The following is a 22,693-nucleotide window of genomic DNA, read 5'->3' on the forward strand; positions in this document are numbered from 1 at the left end:
TTCCTACAGGAGTAAAAGTGTCTTCGCGCGTGGGACCGGCTTCATTCTCCTCTTTTCAATTTTCACTGCCATCCTCCTAATCTACAGGGTTTTGATGGTTGCAAAGAGCCTGTCGCAATGTCTAGTGAGAACAATGACCACCTGGTGCAATCTACTGATCCAGAGCATCCAGCCAACTTGATTCCGGCGCTATGCAAACAATTTTATACTCTTGGTAAGGGTAGTAGGTGCTCGTTCTCTATCGGATACTAATTCCTCCAAGGATGGGTCACTGGCACTGGAGGAGGCACTAGCATTCGGAAAGATGACCATGTCTTCATTGCGCCCTCGGGAGTCCAAAAGGAACTGATGAAGCCTGAGAATATTTTCGTGCTCTCTTACCCAACCCCAAAATATCCACCCTCTGCACGACAATATATCCGGAAACCCATCGATCTCAAACCATCAGCATGCACGCCTTTGTTTCTTGCTGCCTTCGAGCGCGGCGCTGGCTGTTGCATTCATACACATTCTCAATGGGCTGTGCTTGTCACCCTGCTTGTCGAGAAGATGTCAGGAACAGCGGCATGTTTCGAGATCAGCAACATTGAACAGATCAAAGGCATCCCCAAAGGTCCAGGGAAGGGCATGCTCGGCTTTCACGATACCATGAGGATACCAATCATCGAAAACACTCCTTTCGAGGAGGATTTGACCGAGCACTTGGAAAAGGCAATGGAACAGCATCCTGACACTTGCGCCGTATTAGTTCGCCGTCATGGAATGTTGGTCATTTCACCCTCCTATGAAGATTGCCTGCTGACAATGTTTCCAGATATGTCTGGGGTGACAATGTCGCCAAAGCCAAAACTCAGTGTGAAAGCCTAGATTATCTCTTCCAGCTAGCAGTCGAAATGCATAAGCTGGGGCTGCCTTGGACTTGATTGACCTCGTCACGAATTCTCGAGCCTAGGGGAAGATATGCTTCTCGCTTGTATTTTTGCTCATTGTTGGTTTCGATGAGAAGAGCATCCTTGAAGATTTAGAATAGATTGCTTTGGCCTGCGTCCTTATTTCGTTGTTGCTTTCTCTGAATGCATCAATCAGTCTGCACTCTGGACATATACTACCAGGTATCCGTACATAAGCGAAAATCGTATTCGCCGCCAGAAACACTGCCCCTCGCTTCCCCTCCCTAAGCGAAGTTCATTGCATAATGGAGTGGACCAGTTTCATGTTATCCAGATCAATTGAACTATTAACTCCAGCCCATACTACGTGGTACAGCCCATTAGCTTCACCAGATCGGCAATGTCGACAAATTCAACCTCAGCAGCACCCCAGTCGGCAGCAGCATCGTCGGCCCAACGAACAGCCGAGGCCAAAAGAGCATTCGCGGCGTCTCTGGCCGCCGCGGGTTCGAGTCTCGATGCCGAGTTGGAAGCTCGCGCGAAGACAATCCACTCGAATGCCAAAGCATTATCGGAGCAAGAAGATCAGCTTCGCAAAAAATCGGCGGCCGTGGCTAAAGATGCCGATTCTCTAGAGAAGCTCTTGAAAAAGACCAAGGATACAATGGAGGGTTTCGGTGATCTAGGTAGTATGTTGGCTGACCTGGAGGCTGACATGGTCACTATGGAGGAAACTCTGCGCCTAGCTGAGGAAACCGAGCAGGAGACCCAAAATAACGAGTACCAGGATGCACCGTGATATGTCCACGTATGAAGGATGGGGCACTGCGCAAGCATTTACGACTTCAGACGATAACTCCTTGAATTAATGAGACATTTCTGAATAACTTGAATATCTTGATGAGTTATCAGTGGGAATATATCATGGTGATTTCGACGTAGAGGCCGCATTGGCGGTGGTGGTTTTGTTAGGTGTTTTAAATACGTTGCGTGAGGATAAGGTATACTGCGGAATTTGTTTTAATCTGGCAAGCCTTCTACTGACACTAATGGAAATATTCTTCTCTGTTATCACGACGAACAAGAAGCGACGACTTGAATATCTTCTGCCATGTCCAGCCATGCGCCTGCTACTGCGTACTATAACGTGTCCATCTTCTGATTCATCACCACAATGGCCACAGTGTGGGATGAATTGGTGCCCTCAAACAACCTACAGCCTTGCCTCGTAACCGCAGCCTTGTCCACTTTGCACTGGAATGACGTCGTGTGAGTGCCATTTGTGCAACAGCCAATCGGTGCTCAGTCGATCCTCCGCAGGCAGGACCATCAACACTGCCGCCTCACCTGCTCGAACCCGTAGAGTGATCTCGGAAGCACTTTCGCATGCCTATCAATAAGCTACACGAAGAGCGCCCCCGATGCTTGAGGCATTCACGGCTCAGCCAATAATTGAGCTGAAACAAAGGGACAAATCCAAGATCGAATCGATCCTGTCCCACAGCGATCAACTACTCATCGGCCTAAACACTGGCTCCCTTCGTATCTATCGTGTCAAAAGCTCTCCGCCCAGCAGCACTGCAGATGGATCTACAGATCCGAGTGCATTAAATCCCGATGACCGTCCTTCTACGTCGAAATCGACCGAGCTCCTTAGAGAATACGAGAAGTTCTCGAAGTATAAGATAGAACAACTCGCTGTTTTCAGAGAGGCAAACATACTTCTGTCATTGAGCAATGGACTTGTCTCAATACATGACCTGGGGACCTTCGAGTTGCAAGAACAATTGACAAACACAAAAGGCGCTACTCTCTTTGCAGCTACAAGCAATATCGTGAAGGATTCTACAACGGGAGTGCCCACCTTGGTGAGTAAACTGGCTGTCGCTGTGAAGCGGAGACTGCTGTTGTGGTCGTGGCATGATGGCGAACTCGATGGTGATGCTGTTGAGGTATCGCTATCACACAGCATCAAGTCGTTGACATGGGCCTCCGGGACGAAGATTGTGGCTGGCTTGAGTTCGCATTACGTTCTGTTGCACACAGATTCTCGAGATATCACAACGATTGTTGGGCCTGGAAGTATCGGAGGTGCTCCGGGGCAAGAGGCAAGTAGGCTGGGAGGGACAATGAGCTACATCGGAATGGGAGGCATGCTTCCAACGCCTTTAGCGACGGGGCTTGGGGACAATGAGATGTTGTTGGCACGAGACATCAATACACACTTCATTGATCGGGATGGTGAGCCTATAGGCAGACGGCAGATACCATGGCGAAGCCCTCCACAAGCCATTGGATACTCTTATCCGTATCTTCTGGCTTTGCAAGAAGCCAGCAAAGGATCCCTTGAGGTACGAAACCCCAAGACACTTACATTGCTTCAATCCATAGACCTGCCAGGCGCTGTGCTGCTTCAGGTACCAAACCCCAACATCAGTCTCGCGCATCAAGGAAAGGGTTTTCTAGTCGCAAGCGAACGCATTGTGTGGAGAATGCAAGGCATCAACTATGATACTCAGATCGATTCATTGGTCGACAATGGAGATCTCGACGAGGCTATCTGTCTGTTAGAGATGATCGAGGAGACTCTCATCAAGGACAAAGCTGCTCGCCTACGAGAGGTTAAAATGCAAAAGGCACAGCGTTTGTTCGACGAAAAGAAATTCAGGGACGCTTTGGATTTGTTTGGCGAAGTCTCTGCGCCACCGGAAAGGGTCATTAAACTGTACCCTCCGGTCATAGCTGGAGAATTATCACTGGACTCATGTAAAGACGATGGTAATAACCAGAAATCAAAGAAAATTGAGTCGACGACCAGTCCGACGAAGAAGCCCAAAGCTGCACCTTCTGAAGCCGATACGGAGAGCATCAGAAGTGTGAGGACGATGGAGCATGCGAGTAACCAAGGATTGTCTGAAAAAGAACTCAAGACTGCAGTTCGTGAACTCCAAGCTTTTCTTGCCGATGTTCGTCGGAGGCTACAAAGGTTCTTCAACCCGGACCAGACAATTCGCACCCTTTCGGAAGTGCAAGGCAGTATGCAAGCCGAAGATATTCGACGGGTTACGGATCATCTCCTCGGTATCCCTACTCTGGATGATGTTGATTTCCGAGAGAAGCTCTTGGCCGTCGCTACACTGGTGGACACGACCCTCTTCAGGGCACATATGTATGCTACGCCGTCACTGGCAGGTTCATTGTTCCGAATCACAAACTTCTGCGACCCAGACGTTGTTATGGCTAAGCTTGAGGAGACAGAGCGATACAATGACCTAATCGAATTTCTGTATGGCAAGCGACTCCATCGGAAAGCGCTGGAAAGACTTCAGAGATTTGGCAAGGCCGGACATACTGAAGATGTCGACCCTCAACTACACGGACCTGCAAGAACAGTGTCGTATCTGCAGAACCTCGGACCTTCATTCATCGACATGATCTTGAAGTTCGCACGTTGGCCTCTAGAGACCGAGCCCCAGGCGGCAATGGAAATATTTGTGGCCGACACTGAGAATGCGGAATCGTTACCACGCCATAGAGTCCTGGCTTTCCTAGAATCCATCGACAAAGGACTGGCAAGAACATATCTTGAGCATGTGGTGGATGAACTGAACGACCTGACACCTGATCTACATCAACGTCTGGTCACGCTCTATCTAGAGGAATTGACGCAAGCTCAGTCGACCAACCAGCAAGAAATCCTCGACAAGTTGTTGACTCTACTCAAGTCTTCGGAACAGTACTCTCCGGCAAAGACCTTGGGTTTGCTACCCAGAGACCAAGCGCTCTTCTACGAACCGCGAGCCATTGTGTTCTACAAGATGGGGAATCATCGGCAAGCCCTGGAAATTTATGTCTTCAAACTCCATGACCCGGCGAGGGCAGAAGAGTATTGCAACCAAGTTCATCTTGAAGAGACTATCAATGACACCAGCAAGCCTCCATCTAGGCGAAAATCGACAACAGACCCCGTTGACGAACAGCCGTCTGTTTATCATATCCTCTTGAACCTCTACCTGAACCCTCCAAAGGGGGAAAAGGCAATGTGGGGTCCGGCGATTGAATTGATGGCACGACATGGTCCCAGATTACCCGCGAGCTCGACATTGGAGATGATTCCCGAGGATTTGTTCGTGAAAGAGCTGGAATTTTACTTCCGTGGGAGGATGCGCAACGCCAACACTGTTCTGAACGACTCGATGATCTCGGCCGGTCTTAGGAAGGCGGAAGCGGTTCGCGTACAAGCTGCTCTTCTGCTCGGAGAAGGTGGCCAAACAGGGGGTAGAGGGAGGAAAGTTCGCATCGACGAAGACCGCGTCTGTGGAGTCTGCCACAAGCGACTTGGTGGCAGCGTCATCAGTGCTTTTCCCGAGTGAGTGATGTCCTGGTATCAGCTTCCAGCGCTGCGAGAACTAACGTATTTACAGCAATTCGGTTGTTCATCTTGGCTGCGCGGTCCGAAAGCAGGCCGAACTTGCAGGCAAAAGCCAGCACCGCTGATTTGCTCATTTACGCGTGAGCCATGTTATTTTGAGATACCCTGAGGTGTGATAGGAGTGCATATATTCATGCGTCGTCCTCCGCGACTTCTTCGCCATAGTTTTCCTCCTCTAGCTCCTCTTGTGTTGTCTGCAGCAAGGTTCCTCCGTTGCTCGCCCGACTCTGCGCCTGTTTATCTTCCTCCATTTTATCAGTCAAGAACTTATTGATCTCGTCTTGTAGTTTCCTGCTCGAGGCTCGTAGATCCCGCAAGTATTCAGTCTTTGCCTCTGCGCCGACTGCTCTTGAGGCGGGTTTGGCAATCACATGCTGAAAGTCGGTGGAGCCGCTCGGAGAGACGTAAGAGGCTTTCAAGACGGTGGAAGGGTGATCTGCATGCGTAGACATTGGTGCCGCAGTACCACTGGAGGCTGTCAGTGTAGAAACAGGTATCACGTCCGTCGAGAAAGATGGTCGGTCTCTGGATATCAATGAGTGGTGGAGGGAAAAGTGACTTGAAGCGCGGGGGAGAATATTTGGCTGCGGCACTAAATTCGTCATGTATCCAGAGATCCTCCGTATTCGTACTCCGTAGAGACGAACACCACCACAGACTCCATATCCACAGTACCTTCAACCACCTCCTTCAATGGCCCTCAGTTACGAGAATTTAGCAAATGCAGCAGCAGCACCAGTATATCCACCTCTCGCACGACTCACCATGAATTCAGATTCACGCCCGTATATGGCCAGTGTACGGTGACGGCGCAGGCTGTGCTTGGATTTCATCCTTGAGTGACATGCGCAGTAAACAAGGTGAGCGTCATCTGGCGAACATCGAAGAGACCAGTTCCCAAGATGCTAATCTGGTGCCGATTGCTGCACTCAGGCCATCCTCATTGCCTTCTTCGCTCAAAATGGAACCTCCACCACGTCGCATGGGGTTGCGCTCTCCTGCACCTCCTGCTTCTGTGTCTCCGAATCCCTCTTCTCGTCCAGAGTCCAAACAAAGCGACCGACCGGTTTCAAGTGGTAGTGACTCCTCCGGGTCGTCGAATTTGTCTGTCGTAAAGAGATCTCCATACAGCCAACAACTGCCGTCCTTCGTGCCTCATAACAACCACAGCAATATGTCACTATCTCAAAGGCCCTCGGCACAATACCTTAGTCGCGAAGGCGCGAGGACAAATCCGCCCTCAGAATTTCACAGACATCGTCCACGACAGCACTCCCAGGGCTACTTTGAGCCGTCGATGCCTTCCGCATCTCTGGCCAGCCAGTCTGTTCTACATGAACAGTCAGCCATGTCGACCCTCACGCCTTCCCAGATAGCCGCACAAGCCGCAATGCAGCATCTCAATGCCACCAGCCACAACCGCAAAAGGTCTCAAACTGTTCCCTTTCCACAAGAGCAGAGCCATCAGGAAAGCCGCCGAAGTAGTAGAGGCTCAAATGGCTCACACGAAGGAACACCGCAGGCTTCCACCAATGACCAACAGTATCGGAACGGTCTCATAGGGAGCAATGCGGCGGCTACGGCAGCGAGTGTAGCCTTCCCCAGGAACGTCGCCTCCTCCAGTCAGGTCTCATTGGTTGAAGAGGAGAAATCTAGGAAAGGGCTGAAACGGTTCAAGCCTAAGCACATGGTGCTGTCAAGAGATAAAGACAAAGAAGCAAGAGATAAGGCTTTACCATCACCAAGCAAGCTGGCGCCCAGTGGGTTATCCAAGGTCATGAATGCCTCAACAGCGAGTCTTGCCGACTCATTATCCTCAACCAACTCATCATTATACCAATTGGCCAACCCATCGTCAAGTACGATCGTTCCCATTCCCGAACAAAAGGACAAGTCCCATAAACATCACGGTTTGCGGCAAAAGTTGAAGTTGAAGGACAAGGATGATAGTTATGCCCTCCCTCTCTCGTCGGCAAACTCCAACTCCAGACCGGTCGACATGAACAATCCCCAGTCGCTGTATTCCTTTGCTCCATCTTCCCCTGCTCCATCCTCAACTTTCTCCAAGTCAGTGTCAGGGCTAGATCTCCGCCATGGCGGCCGCGCCTTGCGAGAGAAGAAAAAGGAGGAAAAGGCCGCATTTGCCAACCTGGAGACTGTGTACAGTCGGGGCGAAAGCGACACGTCCGAGTGGCCGTCACTGGGGACCAGTTTCACGAATCAGTCACTCACCACTTTTAGCAGTTATGCTGAAGTTAAGGAAGCTGGAGCCGACCTTGGCTTAAAGAACATGTCTGCGGATGATGCCTGGGATGCCTTGAGAGCCAAGATTCTCATCGTCTTTGAGGGAGAAGATGTTCCTGTCCCGGTAGAAAATCTGAACAAGCTCGTCACATTCCATCTCCAACGATGTGTTCAACGAAGGGATCCTAGCATTGTCATCGGAGACCTGGAAGATTTATTCAAGACGGGGTTCTTCAGCCTCAATCACACACTGCGCCAGGCTTCCGATGAAAGACTAGTCTCTCATCTTGTCAGCATGTGGATTCAAGTGTTTGGCACCATATTGCCATACATGCAAGCCGTCTTCCTCCCTCTCGACCAAGAATTCAAGGGGCGAGGCAGCATCCTGACCAGTCCCAAAATGGCCGCCGAGTTCTGGGGTGCTCTTCCCAGCGCCGAGTCGGGCAGTAAGCTTTCCTCGTCTCCAGCTTCGGGTAGCGGCGTGGACTTTGTGGTTGCTGCTGGGGAGGAATTGGAAGTTAGGCGTATTCTCCTGATTACGTTCCGAGACATCATCATTATTCCAAGGTTCGAGGTTTTGAAAGCAACATTTTCAAGATTGAGCTTGGAAAGCATCAATGTTAGCTTGGCTCAGTACGACAACCCCACACGGCATCGAGGTAACAGCGGAGGAAGTGACAGGCCTGCCACAGCTCATAGTACTGAGCAGCCTGTGTATGGAAGCTACAATTCTCAGACGAGTACCCTGCTGGGCAGCGCTACTTCAGGTGGAAGATCTCGTGCAACGTCCAACTTGTCCGCGACCAGCAACCCTGCGCAAGATGTTGCGTTTCAATCCTTCAGTTCCCCACCAGCAGCAAGACCATCAGATACGTCCTCAGCTCAAGTGACGGAAACCGTTGGCCGGATGCTGCAGTGCCTCTCAGTTCTCTGCTCGATACAATCTGGTGACGACGGGCAAGGGAAGATGGAAGAGCTTAACAGACAGCTGAAATTGAACTGGCTCGGTCGTGGTCGGACGGGTAGAAATAGAAAGGGATTCGTCGGAAGCAGAGTCAGACCTATGGCCAGTGGAGCCTCCACCATGCGAGGTTTGGATCGTGACGGAAGCCCGACGCCTACTCCTACTCGGCAAGGGACTGTCAGCAGGCAAGGTTACGAGCACAGCTGATAGTATTGGATTCTATGACCGAAAATACAGACACGGCTGTGCGTGTATGTCCTTGATCGTTTCTCCGTCCGATGAGAGGGTGTAATGTGATATGATACGTTCATGACCTTTTTGACTGCTGAGATCTCTTTGCAGACATAACATCCCCAGTCGAGCACATTATGCTCATCTCGACTTGTTTCTCTAGAAGATGCGTTGTGCTGCTGGTTGTTCATCGTTGACCGCCATGTCTTGTTCTATGCAAGTTCAAACATCACTGATGCCGCTCTGCGTGAATCAAGGGGCACTTTTCCTGAACCTCGATCTTGCATTCGGATTTACATTCCTTCGACAATGATGCTGCACGTCGCTGGTGAGGATGCCGTCTGGAATACGAATACGAGGCGCACCTTGGTCCCATCCCCCGCATAACGTTATATCTGTCTCCGCCGACGACCCGCCGTCTCTTCCAGTCCAAGTACTCTTAAACATCTCAGCGTCCACGAGCCGACTCTTTGAGTTAAGTTTCCTTCTCTTTTCATTCCGGTCCGTAATATTCCCCATTTTCTGCGGAGTGTTCAAGTTCTTCTACTTTCAAAGAGGTGAGCTGGGACGTTACATACCCGGACCTTCTCAATAGGCGCGTCAATGGCGACGAGAAATCGACAAAGCAAGAGAAAAGCGGACGCTTTGAATGTCCCACAGGTCGGCGAAGATGCGGCGGAGAGGAAACGAGTGTTGAACGTGCTCGCCCAGAGACGGTACCGACAGAGACGCAAAGAGCACATGGAGAAACTCGAGGCCCAGGTCGAGTCGATTGCGACCTCGACGGAGGAACCGGGATGGAGCGCAATGCCCGACACGACACAGCAAGATCAGATCTTTTATGAAGAGAGGAAGGGAAGAAGAAACGGGCCGACTCTGACCAAGTTCTCTACGGGTTCGTACGACGATTCCCCAGAGACCAGAAGCAGTACAGGGATCCTACTGGATGCCGACGACGGCGGTGAGGTTGAGATTTGTGGCGGTGGCGGCGGCGACGACCTGGACTTTGCACCATTTCTACCCATCCACATGCAGCCTGACGTGCTGCCAAACGAAAGTCAAATCTTTGTGGTGGACGAAGGGGGACAGGAAGCGAGAGGAGCAAAAGGGAACGAGACGGCCAAGGACATTTTTGCGACTTTTGACGAGCATCACCTCCACCACAACCATCAACAACTTCTCATCACAGACCATCATCAATACTTTTTCGCACCATCAACGTTATCATCGTCATCATCAACAACGACTCCGTTGATACTCCCGTCCCTAGACAGCCCTTCTACTACCACCTCTGACGGTACCACCACCATCACCACGCATCATCCCTCGTCTGTCATTGTCGAGAATCCAGCTGCTCCTCATTGGTCCTCTTTAGTCGGGTCTTTTGGTCCTTTACCTGGCGACTTTGAAAAGGATTCGACGAACGACGCCGAGGGTTTCCATTTCCCTCGGGACCTTTCCATCTCGTCGACAATAGTCGCCAACCACACGGCTACGCCTGCCGGTCCGGTCATCCAACAACACCCCACGACGACGACGACGACGACGACAACCTTCCCGGACGACATGCACCTTCAGGTCCCCGAACTCGCCTTGCTCCGTGGTTGCATGTCCATCGCGCAACGTTTACAGATTCAAGATCTGATATGGTCATTGACGTCGGAATCTCCTTTTCCTCTTTCGTCGGCCACCCCAACGACGATGGACGCAGCGACAGTGTCTGGCAACGGCCGCAGCCTCGGAAGTTCGCCCACCACCACCTCCACCTCCACAGCAATTCTATACGGTCATCTACCCCCCAACCTACGTCCCACGGCGGCTCAGCTCAGCATTCCTCACCATCCGGCCATCGATCTCCTTCCTTGGCCGAGTGTCAGAGACAGGCTCATTCACGTCCTGGCTCAACCGATCGAGTACCGACCTTTGGGTGCCAAATCCCCCACGGCCCTGGTGGATTTCGTCTACGACATCGAAGACCCGGCCGAGGGTGTACGGATAACGGGTTCGGACCCTCAGGACCCTCGAAACTGGGAGGTCGGCGAAAAGGTCTTCCGGGGTTGGTGGTGGTGCTTCGATCGGGAAATCGTCAAGCGGACGAACGAACTGAGAAGGGCGAGAGGTGTCTCCTCGCCTTTGGGGGTCGTCGGTGGTAGTACCACCGTGGGGACGGGGGCCGGGAGGGGGAGTGTTGTTGATGTTGTTGACGACCATCTCACTTGACGGGATTTTGAATGTCCATGGGATTTCACTGTCGGGCATCTGCAGAGATACAGTGACAAATAAAGACCGACCAACCAGGCCCCAGGCATCAGCGAAATATACCATGCGTACCGATCTGTCAAGGAAAAAACACTATTGTATTACGCAACGTCTTGGGGGCCACTGAATCTGATGTACAATACCTCTCCCTCCCCCCCTCGAGGACATTGCGTCGATGGGAACACCTCCCAAAAGGGTTCGAACATGTAAATACACACTCAGAAATGCCGTCATCATTTTCATGATTTACCGTGCCCAATCCAGACCTTACAGCCGAATTTGATTTGCTCATCGCTTGTGATCATACAGGAGCAGAGGCTGCATGGTAGGAGCACAGTTGGATTCACTTGCATTGTACCCGGCAGACGTGGTTGTATGTAACAATATATTATATTCTCAAGCGAGACTCCACAGTCATCACCAATGTTCTATTCGTCATTAATCAGTCACTGTCCCCCAAGAGTCCAACAGTCAAGCCTTTCATCCTTCTCTTGAGGAGATCTTCTTCGCTGCCCAAAGACACCAAACTCTTGTTCCGGCTAACCTCGGGTCTAGATTTCTCTGTTGTATCACGCCCACGTTCTCCTGCAGAGTCTTTGGCTGCGCCGTTGACTTTTTGAGGAGACGACCGTCTGGCGTCTTCGGATTTGATGGACGACATGACCAGCGGAGCGTCGTCATCCATGCTCTCACCCGTTGGAGTTCGATAATGATGCCTCGGCTGCGTCGAGGCCAGTTCAAGGCTGCTGTGGGAATCATGCGTAAGCGTCCCATTTCTCAGCCTCGACTCTATGGCCGGACCTTCGAAAGCATGTGGTGGCTTGGAAAAAATGTCTTGGATCCACTGTCCGCAGCGGAAGATGTGTCTCCAGCCCTCTGGAAAGACAGAGACAAACTGGACAAATCCGTGTGAAATGCCTGGAATGAGAGCCACTTCAACATGATCTTTCTCGTTGAACTCTGCAGTAGATTTCTCGAGACCGACTTCTTGCCGCTCACGAAAAAGGTGTAGCTTCGCCTGTCGAATCCTACCGGCGAAAATGACCGTGTCATCCACGAGAGGATCACGCTCTCCGGTACAGAAGTATGTCTTTGGAAATTTCGCAAGGAGGCTTTCAGGAGCCACGGCCGGGCACAAGAGATGATCAGTCGTGAAATCAGGACGATTGTACGGCCCAACGTAGAGTATGATCATGGCGCGCATCATTTCGGGGGTGAGGATGCGATCGCCGAAATATGAGATGATGGACGAGACAGCCAATCTCGTCTTGAGATGCTGGGGTTTCGATTCGGCCACAGTCTGTTTCTGTGCATCAACATCGGTATTTCGCCTGCTCAACTCATGGTCTGCCTTCAGGGTGTCTTCTCTTGGTGCGAAGAAGTCAAAGTTTGGATCACCTTCACCATCATCCGAAGGTTTGGGTGTCGATGGTGTATAACGTCGATCGATATCTTCACTTTTTCTTTTGATAAAAGTTTCGTACTTCTTGGCCGTTCGTGGATTTCGGATTAAGGCCATTTGATCGTCGGTCATCCAGCTGCTGATGTTCATGTCCAAAGCAGGATACAGCAAGACCAAACCAGCTGGACAAGGAAGAATTCCTCGAGCACTTCCGCTTTGATTCGACTGGATCACCATCAAGGTCGTTCCTGTAGCCAAGTTGCCTCCCGCGCTATCACCGGCAAGTACAATCCTCGGACAAGTTGCGGGCTTCATACCTATACATCGTCCCCTTGTAGCGATAATCTGCGTGTATACATCGAAGCATTCGTTCAACGCGTATGGGTAGGGATATTCAGGAGCCTTGCGGTAGTCTAGGCTGAGAATGGGCAGTCCTGTCCTTCCTGCCCAGGCAAGCAATCTATCGTCACTTGTCCTTGGATCCATGGCCACAAACCCTCCGCCGGGAATGTCGAGAACCACATTCTCTTGTTTTTCGAGCTCAGCCAGCGTGCCGTCAAAGTACATCCATGCCACAACAGGCTCTTTATAGGTGGATTGCTTGGGTCGGGGTATTCGAATCCTTCTTGGTTTGTAGCGAGTAAATCGAGGCCGCATCACGGCGGTCAACCACCTAAGGTAGGGCGTGTTTGGTTTGTCCCAGGAGACCCTCAGATGATCCACTGTAAGGACGGCTCGTACTTTCCGCACCTTTTCATCTGCTTGCTCGGCAGCAATGAGATAGTATACGGTGAATATCATCGAGGCCAGATCTCGCAGTCCTTTGTTCCGAATCCTCATTGCAGTCCAGAAGCCGGCATCCAGCGCCGTTGTGATCCATGTTGCCCGAAAGTAGGAACGATTGTACAAATTCGCAAGCGGCTCGGGAGACTCGAGATTGCAGAGTTTCGCAAAGTTGCGACATATGTAGAGGTAGAGGAGAGTAATAACCACAGATCGCCAAGGGGTCAATCGTTTCGACAGGCGCTGGGAGAGGGCGCGAATCGCTGGAGGGCCATGTCTGTCACCCCTAGGAAGAGATGATAATGTCAGTGGGAAATCTGTCACGGTCTTTCTGCAGATCAGATCATACCTTAGCAGGTATAACGACCAGAATGAAACAACCGCAAGGACCTGGACTTTGCGGAACTGCGAAGATGGTCGCCCCAGAACATGATCTGTTCCACATGGAGGGATGAGGTCAGTACATGTGAAGTAGGATCGATATCAGAGTATGTCTCCAAACATACCTATCATAGTTGTCGTAAAAGGCTATCCACGAGTGGACCAGAGGCTGAAAAAATGTACTCATTCGAAGTCAAGACGTCTGAAAGTAGGGTCGTAGCATGTCAAGCACAGACCGTCTGGTGCTTTGTTGTTGTTGTCGTCAGCGAGAAGGACGTAAGAAATCTCGACGACTGTGACAGAGGTGGCGTCAACGGAAGGGTTCGAGGCTGACAGAGAGAGATGAAAGGAACAAGGCCAGCCATGCCTGAGTGAAAGAGCCATTAATGGTAACAAGTAGGTAGAAACCTTTCCGACGGAGTAATGAGATGATGTTATGCGGCCGAACGAGGATGAAGACGGGATTTTTGCATGTGAAAGTCGGAGTCCGATGATATATGAGGATCAACACTGCAGCAGCCTACATAAGGTACCTAGGTATTTATTTTATCTAACCGAAACCTCAACCAAGGCACCTACCTATATCAGCTTACATCTCGTACTCCGTATCGCATCTGACCTACTCGTTAATTTACATTTCTTTCTAAATACCTGGATTCTCCCACACGACACGATATCGAATGCGAATACGAATACGAATGCGATTGCGATTGCGGGCACAAACAATACAAAAGTTTAGAGCCCAATGTTGGTACACATACCCAAGTAGCTACCAGAGTAGATAGTTGTGACTATTTCTCTGGCGTCTGTCTCGTCATAATTCATCCCAAGAAGATACTCTCACCAAATCACCTACACCCTGGATAGTGTATCTAGAGACGACAACAGGAAGAACTACAGCCCCTGTTTTCCTGCTCCGCTTGTTGTCTGTTGCGTCCCGTAGCCTCATTCATATCAACCATTACACCATTCATCTCGACATGGCGAGTCCGTGGACTGCTGAGAAGATCCTTTCTATCTTCTTCGGCCTTGCCCAAATAGAAGAGTAGTGGCACCACACCCAGTTTCATCCGTTAGTCTCCGATTCGCGGATCTTGATTCATATGAGCATGCCAGGGAATAACATTGTCCTCCCTCGAGCAAATGTTGCCTTTGTAGATGCTTCACTTTGCGTGAAGCTTTCCTGTCTTGGTGGGTGTTTCATATCATACGTGGTAGCGTTCATCTCTGCGTATTTTCTCCCTACGGAAAAGGCAAATGATCTCTGATCCAACCCGTTACGCCCCCTCCTCCAGCATGATGGTTTCTACTACTTGCACCGTCTGCACCACTTTCACCGTCATTTCTCGTGCTGTGTCGTCGAGAAGTGGATCGATGGCTCGCATGTCGCTCCAGGTTTGTTTCTGATCTCCTTCCATGGTAGGTGTGCCGGGGTGGTCTGGCCTCGCTCCGACCTTCGGGCATCGTGACGGAATTGTATCTGCTAGCTTCGGGACCGAAGCCAGTTGGGCTTGATATTGATGATCTTGCTCGGCTCGTTCGCCGCCGCCGGGAAGAGCTCGCTTGCGGTCCTTGATCAGGACTTGATATAGGTTTTCGACAGTGAGGGCAAGTGTCGTGCTCTTTCAACCACGCTGTAACACAGTCACCATGGAACCAGTGGTTGCAGGGTAGCGTTGTCACTTCATCCCCTAGCTCCACATTGTCCATGCATATTGAACACTCGGCTCGGCCTTCTGCTCCTAACATCTCTGAGTCGACTTTCTTTTTTCCCAACGATCGGATCGCTTCTTCTGATGCCGGTGGTGGCGCACCGTTCCCAAGATCCTGCTCCATGAGCTGCTCCATAACACGGTCAAAAGCTTGCTCGCCGAACACAATATCACCATGTTGGCCGGGCGAAATTAAGTGTTCTAGAAAGTCAAAGGGGCCCATCGGGGGGTTATGTGCCTGTGGATTACCGCGTTGGTTCGCTGTTGCTTCCATCGCAATGCGGTCCGACGCTGCGGTCATTGTCTGTAAAAGCATTGCAAGCATACTATTCGGGTCAGCTAGACATATCTAGTTAGAATTAGGCGCACCCACTCTTGTAGATTTCCCGTTGGGTTGTTTGCGTGAGGATTCCGGGGTTCGCCTGCCATATGGAGGCCTCCCTGAGGATGTAGATTGCCAAACATTGGGGGTACGGCTTGATTCTATTGGCAATTAATCAGTAAGCATGTTATCTAAACGTCTGCATCATCATCTTGCACCAGGATGGCCCTTACATTCATTCCCAACGAGCCACCCGTCATGAACGTCCTTGTGCTAAAAGACACTCTCCCTCCACCATTGCCACTCGTGAATTCAAACGTGGTAAAATTGTTGTGAGGATCCGGGTCGAAATTCTCGGCCCATGGGTTATGATCAAGCAAAGGTCGAAGATTAGGCAAAGAGGGAGGGGATGGTATACGATCTGGGCCAAAATCCGGCTCTGTTTCTGGGGTGAGCTGTTCCTCAGCGTCAGTATGGTCTGGCTGAAAGCTTGGATTCACTTACAATCTCGGTGAATTCGCTCTCACATCTGGGGCAGATCAGTCCGCCATGTTCACGTTCCCATTCGTTATCGCATTGGTAGCAGAAGACCCGCTCTCCCATCACTCGTCCAGAATCTGCCATTGTAGAGTGCCAGATAGGAAGGGTGGTGGCGGTAGCAAGGTTGATACTGTCAGCGGTAGTGGTAGAAGCTGAATTTAGGAATCTGGAGTGTGTTTTCGTAGTTGGTAAGGCTGCGTCATTCACCAGCGGAGCCTAGAGTTCAATCTCGATCCGGGGGAATGATAGTGCCCGCGATGCTTAGTGCCCGCAGTAGTAGCGAGAGATAGGGATGGCTTGAGCGAGGACGATCGGTTGATGGGCAATTGATAGGAGGCGACGGTCAGTACGGATTATGAAGTGGTTGTTTGATGCTGTTTGCTGAGGGTGGAGTGAGAATAATGAATTCACCGTTGACAAGCTCAAAACGACTAGCTAGAAGGGTGATGCCTGGTAATAAATGGTAGGACTGGTGAGGCTGCGATTTATCGGATTTTTATTAGGTGCCACCATGCGAGGATGGCGAAATAGTGAGCCACACGCCCAGTTGTGAAGTTGACGTATTCGTGGGCGCTTCCGACACGTAGTTTTATCGATGATGTTCTTGATTCCGTGCCTAGCTACCAAAGGCGTAATGGTAGGTAACGAATTTGTAAGAAGACCAGCTAATTATGATGTGAGGGAATATATAATATACAGAGTACCCAATCTGATTAGCTGGCGAACAATGAATGCTGGTGAATATGTCTTTGGACACAATAATCAGTCATTTAATTCACTCCGTCCGGAGCAGCAAAGTAGAATATATCATTAATTTCAGCAAAGGTACCGGAATTTTGTACAGGCCTAGCCCTTTCGACACATTCTGAGACGGTCTCGCTTCTCGGTCTAGGACATCAGAAGAACATTCGGAGACTTGGTAACCCGTTATCATTCTGGGCGAGACCACGCTCCAAGAACAACATTCTCTCGAGAGCATCATCGCCGCCGTGATCCTCTCATCATCATACTGCCCAAGATTCCCGCAGCAACAGCGACGCCTCCAACGATGGCGATCCCCATCAATCCTTCCTTCGACACCCTGTCATCGATCAACTGCCTCAAGCTGCTGGCCTGCAGATTGCCAGGCTCCTTCTCCAGTAACAGATCATTGTACCTCCGTGCCTCTGCGTAGTTGCCCAACTTGTAGTTTCCCAGCGCCAGATAGTACAGGCACTCTCTTCTTCGTTCGGGAGTGGTCTTAAATATATCGGAAAGTAGTTGGACGCCGAGCTGTTGCTCGCTTCGCTGATTTGATTTGATCAAGCCCTGCACAAAGCTGTAAGTAACAAAGCCTGCCAACAAACATGCAACCTAGCATACCCAGGCATAGTTAAACTTGGTCTGTACCCCAACGTAGTCGCCTTCTTTCTCGTACTGTGCTCTGAGCACTTGTAGTTCGGCGGGTTTTAGGGGACTGCGCTTGTGTTAATGTTTGTGTTGGAGCTGCGGTGCCGGATCGCAACGAACCTCTCTGCGTCTGCAGCATCTATCGAAGTTGTCAGTGCCAGCGTCAATGAACATTTGTCGAGGCGTCGAGATAAGCTTACATGGTAAATTTGATGGCATGATTCCAAAGAACGCTGGGATTTGATTTGAGTAAGGGATGTTAATGTCCAAAAGATAATCAACGACAATAATCGAGGCGAACTATAATCCAGGCTCGTTTTTTGAAGTTTGACTGCGGAGGCGGTTGCGTTTGCCTGCTGTACATTAAATCCTCAGGGTCTGGTGGTTCACGGTAGGAAGGCTCTGTGGTGCCTGTGCACCCGTGACGTGACGTCTTACCATCCTCGTGGAGCGCCCCCAGTTAGGGTTGGTGCAGGCGGGTACCAGGTTTACATTCTAGGTACGGTAGGGGAGCCCTGCGCAGTCACTAGCCGTTGCCCAGTAAACAAACCCCATCCCAGCATAGCCTAAATAAATTCATTCCTCACCACTGAGCGTATCTTGCCTGCGCCAACAGCACCATTCGACAATCAACACCAGATCCTACAAAATGCTTCTTGACGAAGACCCTGCTGCGGTGAGTATTCCCGGTTCATATCTGCTATTGTGCCTGACCCCAGCCTACAGCTCATCCGGGCAACGGTGACCAACTTCAACATTGCGCCAGACAAAGCGGCCCTTTCGCGTGTAAATGACTCGCTTTCAACGCTACAACAATCGAGAGACCTGCGCATTCGAGATGCAGATACAGTTCTAAGAAAACTCTCACGACAATTGGCAACGCTTGAATCCCAGCGAAAGGAAGTCGTCTCTGGTCACGACAGTGGACGTCACGCGAGCGAGATTGTGCAGCTTGACACGAGGAAGTTCCGTGTTGCAAAGCAAGCTTCGGAGCTGGAAGTGGAAAGTGAGAGGTTAGAGGCCGAGCTCGAAAGACTGAAGCATCGCTTGGACGACCTGGAAGAGCAAGGGGTGGAAGGGGACGAGAATACTCGACGGGCACGGGAGGCTGATGATCCTACTATGTGAGTACTTCTGGAATCCTAGCTGATGTTATGCTGACACAAACGAGCCTCCGGTTGTGGCTGTACAGATCTCTGGGAATTATGCTGGATCAAGACGAAGCAGGCAACTATAACAAGGCAACCATTGGGAATACCAAGAAGGGAGATGTCCACGTTGTAAACATTGATCCAAAGTTCTCGAGATGGTTTTACGCAGATTACTTTTGGCAGACATTGCAAGGCTAAGATCACGCCAGGCAATTGATGGACAATGTGTATTCTTGAGCGAGGTGTTCAGGTTGGACAATGCCATGACTTCAGGATGGGAATGATATACAACGAATAATGACAGGGTTTTTTCACAACATGGCACTTCAGTATTTTAAAAATGGGTAACATGATCTGTGGTTTGCCGATATGAATGTTGCTACCACAAGAGCATTTTGGGCGGGGACTTTCCCTGGTCTTGTACTGGTCACGATATTTTTTTGTAGTAGGAACCTGCCATACTGAACAAGAGTACTTGTGGAAGCTTTGCACTGTATGGTAACATGTATCCGTACTGAGCAGCGCGAATGCCACAATATAAACAAATACCCAAGGTGGCTCCGGAGTTGAGGATACGCTAACCAAATGTAAAGTAGCTCCGGGTCCGGAAAAATAGAAGTGCCGACACTTTTCTCGACTTTCCCGTCGCAGCTTCAAGTCAATCCGAAGATTTCTAGCGAAGCCGTGTAGGTTGGGATTGGGACTTTATTACCATCTCCTCCAACCATGCGTAACAGGGCAGCAACTCGGCTGACGGTCAAGAAAAATGAAACACCGGTAAAGATTTCTTTGTCCCATAATCCTCTTCATGGGTCGTCGCTTTTAACGATAAAGTATAGAAAATCAGACAATCTTGGAGCAAATATAATCTCTTCAACCTAACCCGGCTACGAGGAGATCCTTACAGACCTCTCAACTTTTTTAAGACGAAATGGAAGTCCAAGTCTTTATCCCGAAGCTACCACGGCGAACAAGTTCGAGAGAAGCAATGGGTACGCATGTTCGACAGAAGAATCCGCTCGGTGATACCGATGAACGCACGGTACCTCGCATCCAACGACGGCTCGCGTGAGTCTGCCGGTAGAGGATCGGGTCTTGTCAGCGATCGAAATGAGCGGAACTCGTCGAGGTGGGACAGGACGAAGAAGAAGAAGGAGGTGCCATATATGCAAATGACCTATGCTCCGATGGAAAGACGACTGGACACCGCCATCTTTCGAGCACTGTTCGCGAGCAGTGCCCGACAAGCAAGGCAGTTTGTTGTACACGGAGCAGTCAAGGTGAATGGGAAGCAAGTACGTACATGAGCTCCGAGAGCGAAGATCCCAAACTTACAAGGTCGTGCAGATGCGGTACCCAGGCTACCTCCTGAACCCCGGGGACATGTTCCAGGTATTGCCAGAACGCGTCATGTACGCCACAGGCGCTCCCAAAGTCAACGAACGGGCAAAATCCGAAGACAAGCAGAACGCCGATGAAGAGGCGGCAGAGGAGATCGGCAAGGAAGAACAACAACCAGCAGCAGAACCTGAAGAGGCGGAGGCCCAGGCTGAAGAGCAGGATCCCCGCGAGGTTCTGAAAGCACTCAAATCGCAGGCACGAGCTCTCCTCGCATCTTCCAAGCAAGATTTAGGAGCGAAGCGGAAGCAAGACTTGCGCGCATTTTCCAAGTCCATCCAACGACTCCTGTCCAAGAGCAAATCCGCGTCGATCGAGACGGACAGTGCGGAAGCACAGCTGGCGGAGATCCAACAGCAACTCCAGGTCAGGAGAGAAATTAAAGCGGCAGGAGAACCCTCGTCGTCGTCACCGTCGGCCGTACAAGTCGCATCCGCCTCCGTCGAGGGTGCAGCAGAGACGCAAACGGAGACAAAGGCCGAACAACAACTCCACATGGACGACGAAGAATACAACGAGCTGCTTACGGCTCTGAGGTCCATGCAGGAGAACCCCATCGACGACTCCAAACCCTATGCCACCCCCTGGACGCCCCGGGACTACATGAGCGTGTTCGCGTTCGTCCCCCGGTTCCTGGAGGTCAACCACAAGATCTGTGCGGCCGTCTACCTGAGACACCCCGTGGCGCGGCCGGGGCTGGCCGAGGTGCCGACGCCCTTTTCGGAATACATCAACAGCTCGGCCTTCACGTGGTACCTCAGGAGGAGGTAGCAAGGCGAGAAACGAAATCCGGGAGGATTCAAGATAGAAACTGTAGTATTGTACTATATATACCTTACCTGCCTTACCTACCTAGGTAGCTTTGTGCGCTTAGCGGTTTTTTCGGCGCATAGGTCACGATTTCTCTCTCAAGGAGAGATATAAAGAGAGGAAGTAAAAAATGTATTTCACATATGCATTCGCAAAGTGTTATTCATCAGTGCCCACGGCGTGGTTTGGTCAAAAATTTTGATTTCTCCTGAAGAGAGACAATACATCCTATTTCTATCATCATCAAATCTACGGAGAACCCCTCTGTATAAAGAAGAAGTTCACAGCAAGGGGTTTGATCTATATTCAGGAGCGGCGTCGCCATTGACTTCGGGCTTTTTGGCCTGATTCTCCTTTTCGAGGGGTATCTCGTCTTCGAGTTCGGCAAGGTACTTTTCGGCCTCGAGGGCCGCTATACACCCGCTCCCGGCGCTGGTGATGGCCTGTCGGTATCTCTTGTCCTGCACGTCACCGGCGGCGAAGACACCAGGAATACTCGTGTAGCTCGTGCCGGGTTTCGTCACAATGTATCCCTCTTCGTCCGTGTCGACTTGGCCCTTGAAAATCGCCGTGGCCGGGTCGTGCCCGACAGCATAAAACAGACCGTTGGCCTCCATGACCTCCTCGGCACCGCTCTGCACGTTTTTGATCTTCAAGTGTGTCATGAGACCTCTCGGCTTATTTTCACCCTGCACTTCGACCGCGACGTGGTTGAATTTGACCGTGACTTTGGGGTTCGCCAGGAGTCTCTTCGCCATGGCCTTGGAGGCTCGCAGCTTGTCCTTGCGGACGAGCACCGTGACGTGCGAGCCGTACTTCGTCAGAAACATGGCCTCTTCGGCCGCCGAGTCTCCTCCGCCGATGACCGCCAGCGGCTTGTTTCTGAAGATGGGGACCGCCCCGTCACAGACCGCACACGCCGAGATTCCGTTTTGCCAATACGTCTCTTCGCCTGGCAGGGCCAGCCTCCTGGCGTTGGCTCCCGTGGCGATGATGACGGCGTCGGCGGTGTGGGCTGGTTCGTCTGCCTCACCGTCCTCGTACTCGCGCCACAGTTTGAAGGGTCGTTGGTTCAGGTCGACCTTCGTTATCGTCTCAGTGATGATCTCGGTGCCGAACCGTTCACTCTGTGCCCTCATCTGATCCATGAGCTCCGAGCCGCCAATCCCCTGTGCGAAGCCGGGGTAGTTTTCAATGTCGGTCGTCGTGGTCAGTTGCCCCCCTGCCGCGGTGCCACCCGCCAACATGCCTTCGTACATGACCGGCTTGAGTTCTGCGCGGGAGAGGTAGATGGCCGCGGTGTGGGCGGCAGGCCCTGAGCCGATGATGGCCACTTTTGTGTGAGGTGGAGGCGCCATGGCGCTGGTGAGGGTCGACGAAATCGAACGCGCCGTGGAGGGTGCTTGTTGAGACTTTTGCTGGAAGGTCGAGGTCGCTGCCACGGTAAGACTGAGGGAGGAGCGGAGGGGTAGTTGAGCTGCGCGACGGCGGAAAGTTGAAGAAAACAGTTTGACGGATCTTTTGAAGAAGATAGAGATGGAGAAACCAAAAAGAAAAACGTCGAAGTCTATGTGACCTGGTCGCAGAAAGTTGAGAAGCAGGGGATGGACGGATGTTTCTATGAGAAGCGCAGCACGCAAGATTTGATATACAGCACGAGTAACAGCCTCAAGTAGTTGACAAATTATGGCAAAAATGTAGTGTCGGTTTAAACAGCGAGCCTTTTTCGATGGATCTAGTGCCATTGATGAGGTAAACATGCAAGGGGCAGAAAGCGGGAAATGA

At 51.1% G+C, this 22,693-nt stretch overlaps 12 protein-coding genes across 14 annotated transcripts; 7 read left to right on the plus strand and 5 right to left on the minus strand.

The window, feature by feature from the left end:
* The first annotated feature begins 35 nt into the window (after window positions 1–35).
* On the plus strand, window positions 36–1,120 carry PV06_02920 (methylthioribulose-1-phosphate dehydratase). The gene is made up of 3 exons (XM_016403663.1): window positions 36–214; window positions 263–764; window positions 815–1,120. The coding sequence occupies exons 1-3, from the start codon at window positions 118–120 to the stop codon at window positions 921–923; spliced, it is 708 nt and encodes a 235-aa protein (XP_016264668.1). The 5' UTR covers window positions 36–117; the 3' UTR covers window positions 924–1,120.
* Window positions 1,121–1,290: 170 nt separating this feature from the next.
* PV06_02921 (uncharacterized protein) lies at window positions 1,291–1,763 on the plus strand (the record flags this gene model as incomplete). The annotated part of the gene is made up of 1 exon (XM_016403664.1): window positions 1,291–1,763. The coding sequence occupies one exon, from the start codon at window positions 1,291–1,293 to the stop codon at window positions 1,687–1,689; it is 399 nt and encodes a 132-aa protein (XP_016264669.1). The 3' UTR covers window positions 1,690–1,763.
* A 485-nt stretch (window positions 1,764–2,248) lies between these two features.
* PV06_02922 (uncharacterized protein) lies at window positions 2,249–5,507 on the plus strand. Its single transcript, XM_016403665.1, has 2 exons — window positions 2,249–5,259; window positions 5,315–5,507. The coding sequence occupies exons 1-2, from the start codon at window positions 2,312–2,314 to the stop codon at window positions 5,385–5,387; spliced, it is 3,021 nt and encodes a 1,006-aa protein (XP_016264670.1). The 5' UTR covers window positions 2,249–2,311; the 3' UTR covers window positions 5,388–5,507.
* On the minus strand, window positions 4,443–5,850 carry PV06_02923 (uncharacterized protein). Its single transcript, XM_016403666.1, has one exon. The coding sequence runs from the start codon at window positions 5,772–5,774 to the stop codon at window positions 5,454–5,456; it is 321 nt and encodes a 106-aa protein (XP_016264671.1). The 5' UTR covers window positions 5,775–5,850; the 3' UTR covers window positions 4,443–5,453.
* Window positions 5,851–5,997: 147 nt separating this feature from the next.
* On the plus strand, window positions 5,998–8,899 carry PV06_02924. 2 transcript variants are annotated; one of them, XM_016403668.1, is made up of 2 exons: window positions 5,998–6,182; window positions 6,256–8,899. In XM_016403668.1, the coding sequence occupies exon 2, from the start codon at window positions 6,284–6,286 to the stop codon at window positions 8,735–8,737; it is 2,454 nt and encodes an 817-aa protein (XP_016264673.1). In that variant the 5' UTR covers window positions 5,998–6,182; window positions 6,256–6,283; the 3' UTR covers window positions 8,738–8,899. The 2 variants fall into 2 exon arrangements, with proteins under 2 accessions (XP_016264673.1, XP_016264672.1); XM_016403667.1 differs by having other exon boundaries at window positions 5,998–8,899.
* A 310-nt stretch (window positions 8,900–9,209) lies between these two features.
* Window positions 9,210–11,383, plus strand: PV06_02925 (uncharacterized protein). The gene has a single exon (XM_016403669.1). It carries the CDS (start codon window positions 9,365–9,367, stop codon window positions 10,979–10,981), a length of 1,617 nt encoding a protein of 538 aa, XP_016264674.1. The 5' UTR covers window positions 9,210–9,364; the 3' UTR covers window positions 10,982–11,383.
* Window positions 11,119–14,028, minus strand: PV06_02926. 2 transcript variants are annotated; one of them, XM_016403671.1, is made up of 3 exons: window positions 13,712–14,028; window positions 13,555–13,639; window positions 11,119–13,491 (listed from the first exon to the last, which is right to left on the minus strand). In XM_016403671.1, the coding sequence occupies exons 1-3, from the start codon at window positions 13,716–13,718 to the stop codon at window positions 11,463–11,465; spliced, it is 2,121 nt and encodes a 706-aa protein (XP_016264676.1). In that variant the 5' UTR covers window positions 13,719–14,028; the 3' UTR covers window positions 11,119–11,462. The 2 variants fall into 2 exon arrangements, with proteins under 2 accessions (XP_016264676.1, XP_016264675.1); XM_016403670.1 differs by having other exon boundaries at window positions 11,119–13,639.
* A 248-nt stretch (window positions 14,029–14,276) lies between these two features.
* PV06_02927 (uncharacterized protein) lies at window positions 14,277–16,780 on the minus strand. The gene is made up of 4 exons (XM_016403672.1): window positions 16,125–16,780; window positions 15,854–16,075; window positions 15,672–15,781; window positions 14,277–15,624 (listed from the first exon to the last, which is right to left on the minus strand). The coding sequence occupies exons 1-4, from the start codon at window positions 16,242–16,244 to the stop codon at window positions 14,829–14,831; spliced, it is 1,248 nt and encodes a 415-aa protein (XP_016264677.1). The 5' UTR covers window positions 16,245–16,780; the 3' UTR covers window positions 14,277–14,828.
* Window positions 16,781–16,898: 118 nt separating this feature from the next.
* Window positions 16,899–17,912, minus strand: PV06_02928 (mitochondria fission 1 protein). Its single transcript, XM_016403673.1, has 4 exons — window positions 17,750–17,912; window positions 17,670–17,688; window positions 17,523–17,616; window positions 16,899–17,468 (listed from the first exon to the last, which is right to left on the minus strand). The coding sequence occupies exons 1-4, from the start codon at window positions 17,766–17,768 to the stop codon at window positions 17,139–17,141; spliced, it is 462 nt and encodes a 153-aa protein (XP_016264678.1). The 5' UTR covers window positions 17,769–17,912; the 3' UTR covers window positions 16,899–17,138.
* Window positions 17,913–18,162: 250 nt separating this feature from the next.
* PV06_02929 (uncharacterized protein) lies at window positions 18,163–19,040 on the plus strand. The gene is made up of 3 exons (XM_016403674.1): window positions 18,163–18,225; window positions 18,276–18,673; window positions 18,721–19,040. The coding sequence occupies exons 1-3, from the start codon at window positions 18,199–18,201 to the stop codon at window positions 18,896–18,898; spliced, it is 603 nt and encodes a 200-aa protein (XP_016264679.1). The 5' UTR covers window positions 18,163–18,198; the 3' UTR covers window positions 18,899–19,040.
* Window positions 19,041–19,383: 343 nt separating this feature from the next.
* On the plus strand, window positions 19,384–21,081 carry PV06_02930 (uncharacterized protein). Its single transcript, XM_016403675.1, has 3 exons — window positions 19,384–19,477; window positions 19,540–19,995; window positions 20,048–21,081. Exons 1-3 carry the CDS (start codon window positions 19,427–19,429, stop codon window positions 20,867–20,869), a joined length of 1,329 nt encoding a protein of 442 aa, XP_016264680.1. The 5' UTR covers window positions 19,384–19,426; the 3' UTR covers window positions 20,870–21,081.
* PV06_02931 (thioredoxin reductase) lies at window positions 21,081–22,589 on the minus strand. The gene has a single exon (XM_016403676.1). It carries the CDS (start codon window positions 22,264–22,266, stop codon window positions 21,190–21,192), a length of 1,077 nt encoding a protein of 358 aa, XP_016264681.1. The 5' UTR covers window positions 22,267–22,589; the 3' UTR covers window positions 21,081–21,189.
* Window positions 22,590–22,693: the final 104 nt, after the last annotated feature.

Source organism: Exophiala oligosperma (assembly GCF_000835515.1).
Source record: "Exophiala oligosperma strain CBS 72588 unplaced genomic scaffold supercont1.3, whole genome shotgun sequence".
In the NCBI taxonomy this organism is placed as follows: Eukaryota; Fungi; Ascomycota; class Eurotiomycetes; order Chaetothyriales; family Herpotrichiellaceae; genus Exophiala; species Exophiala oligosperma.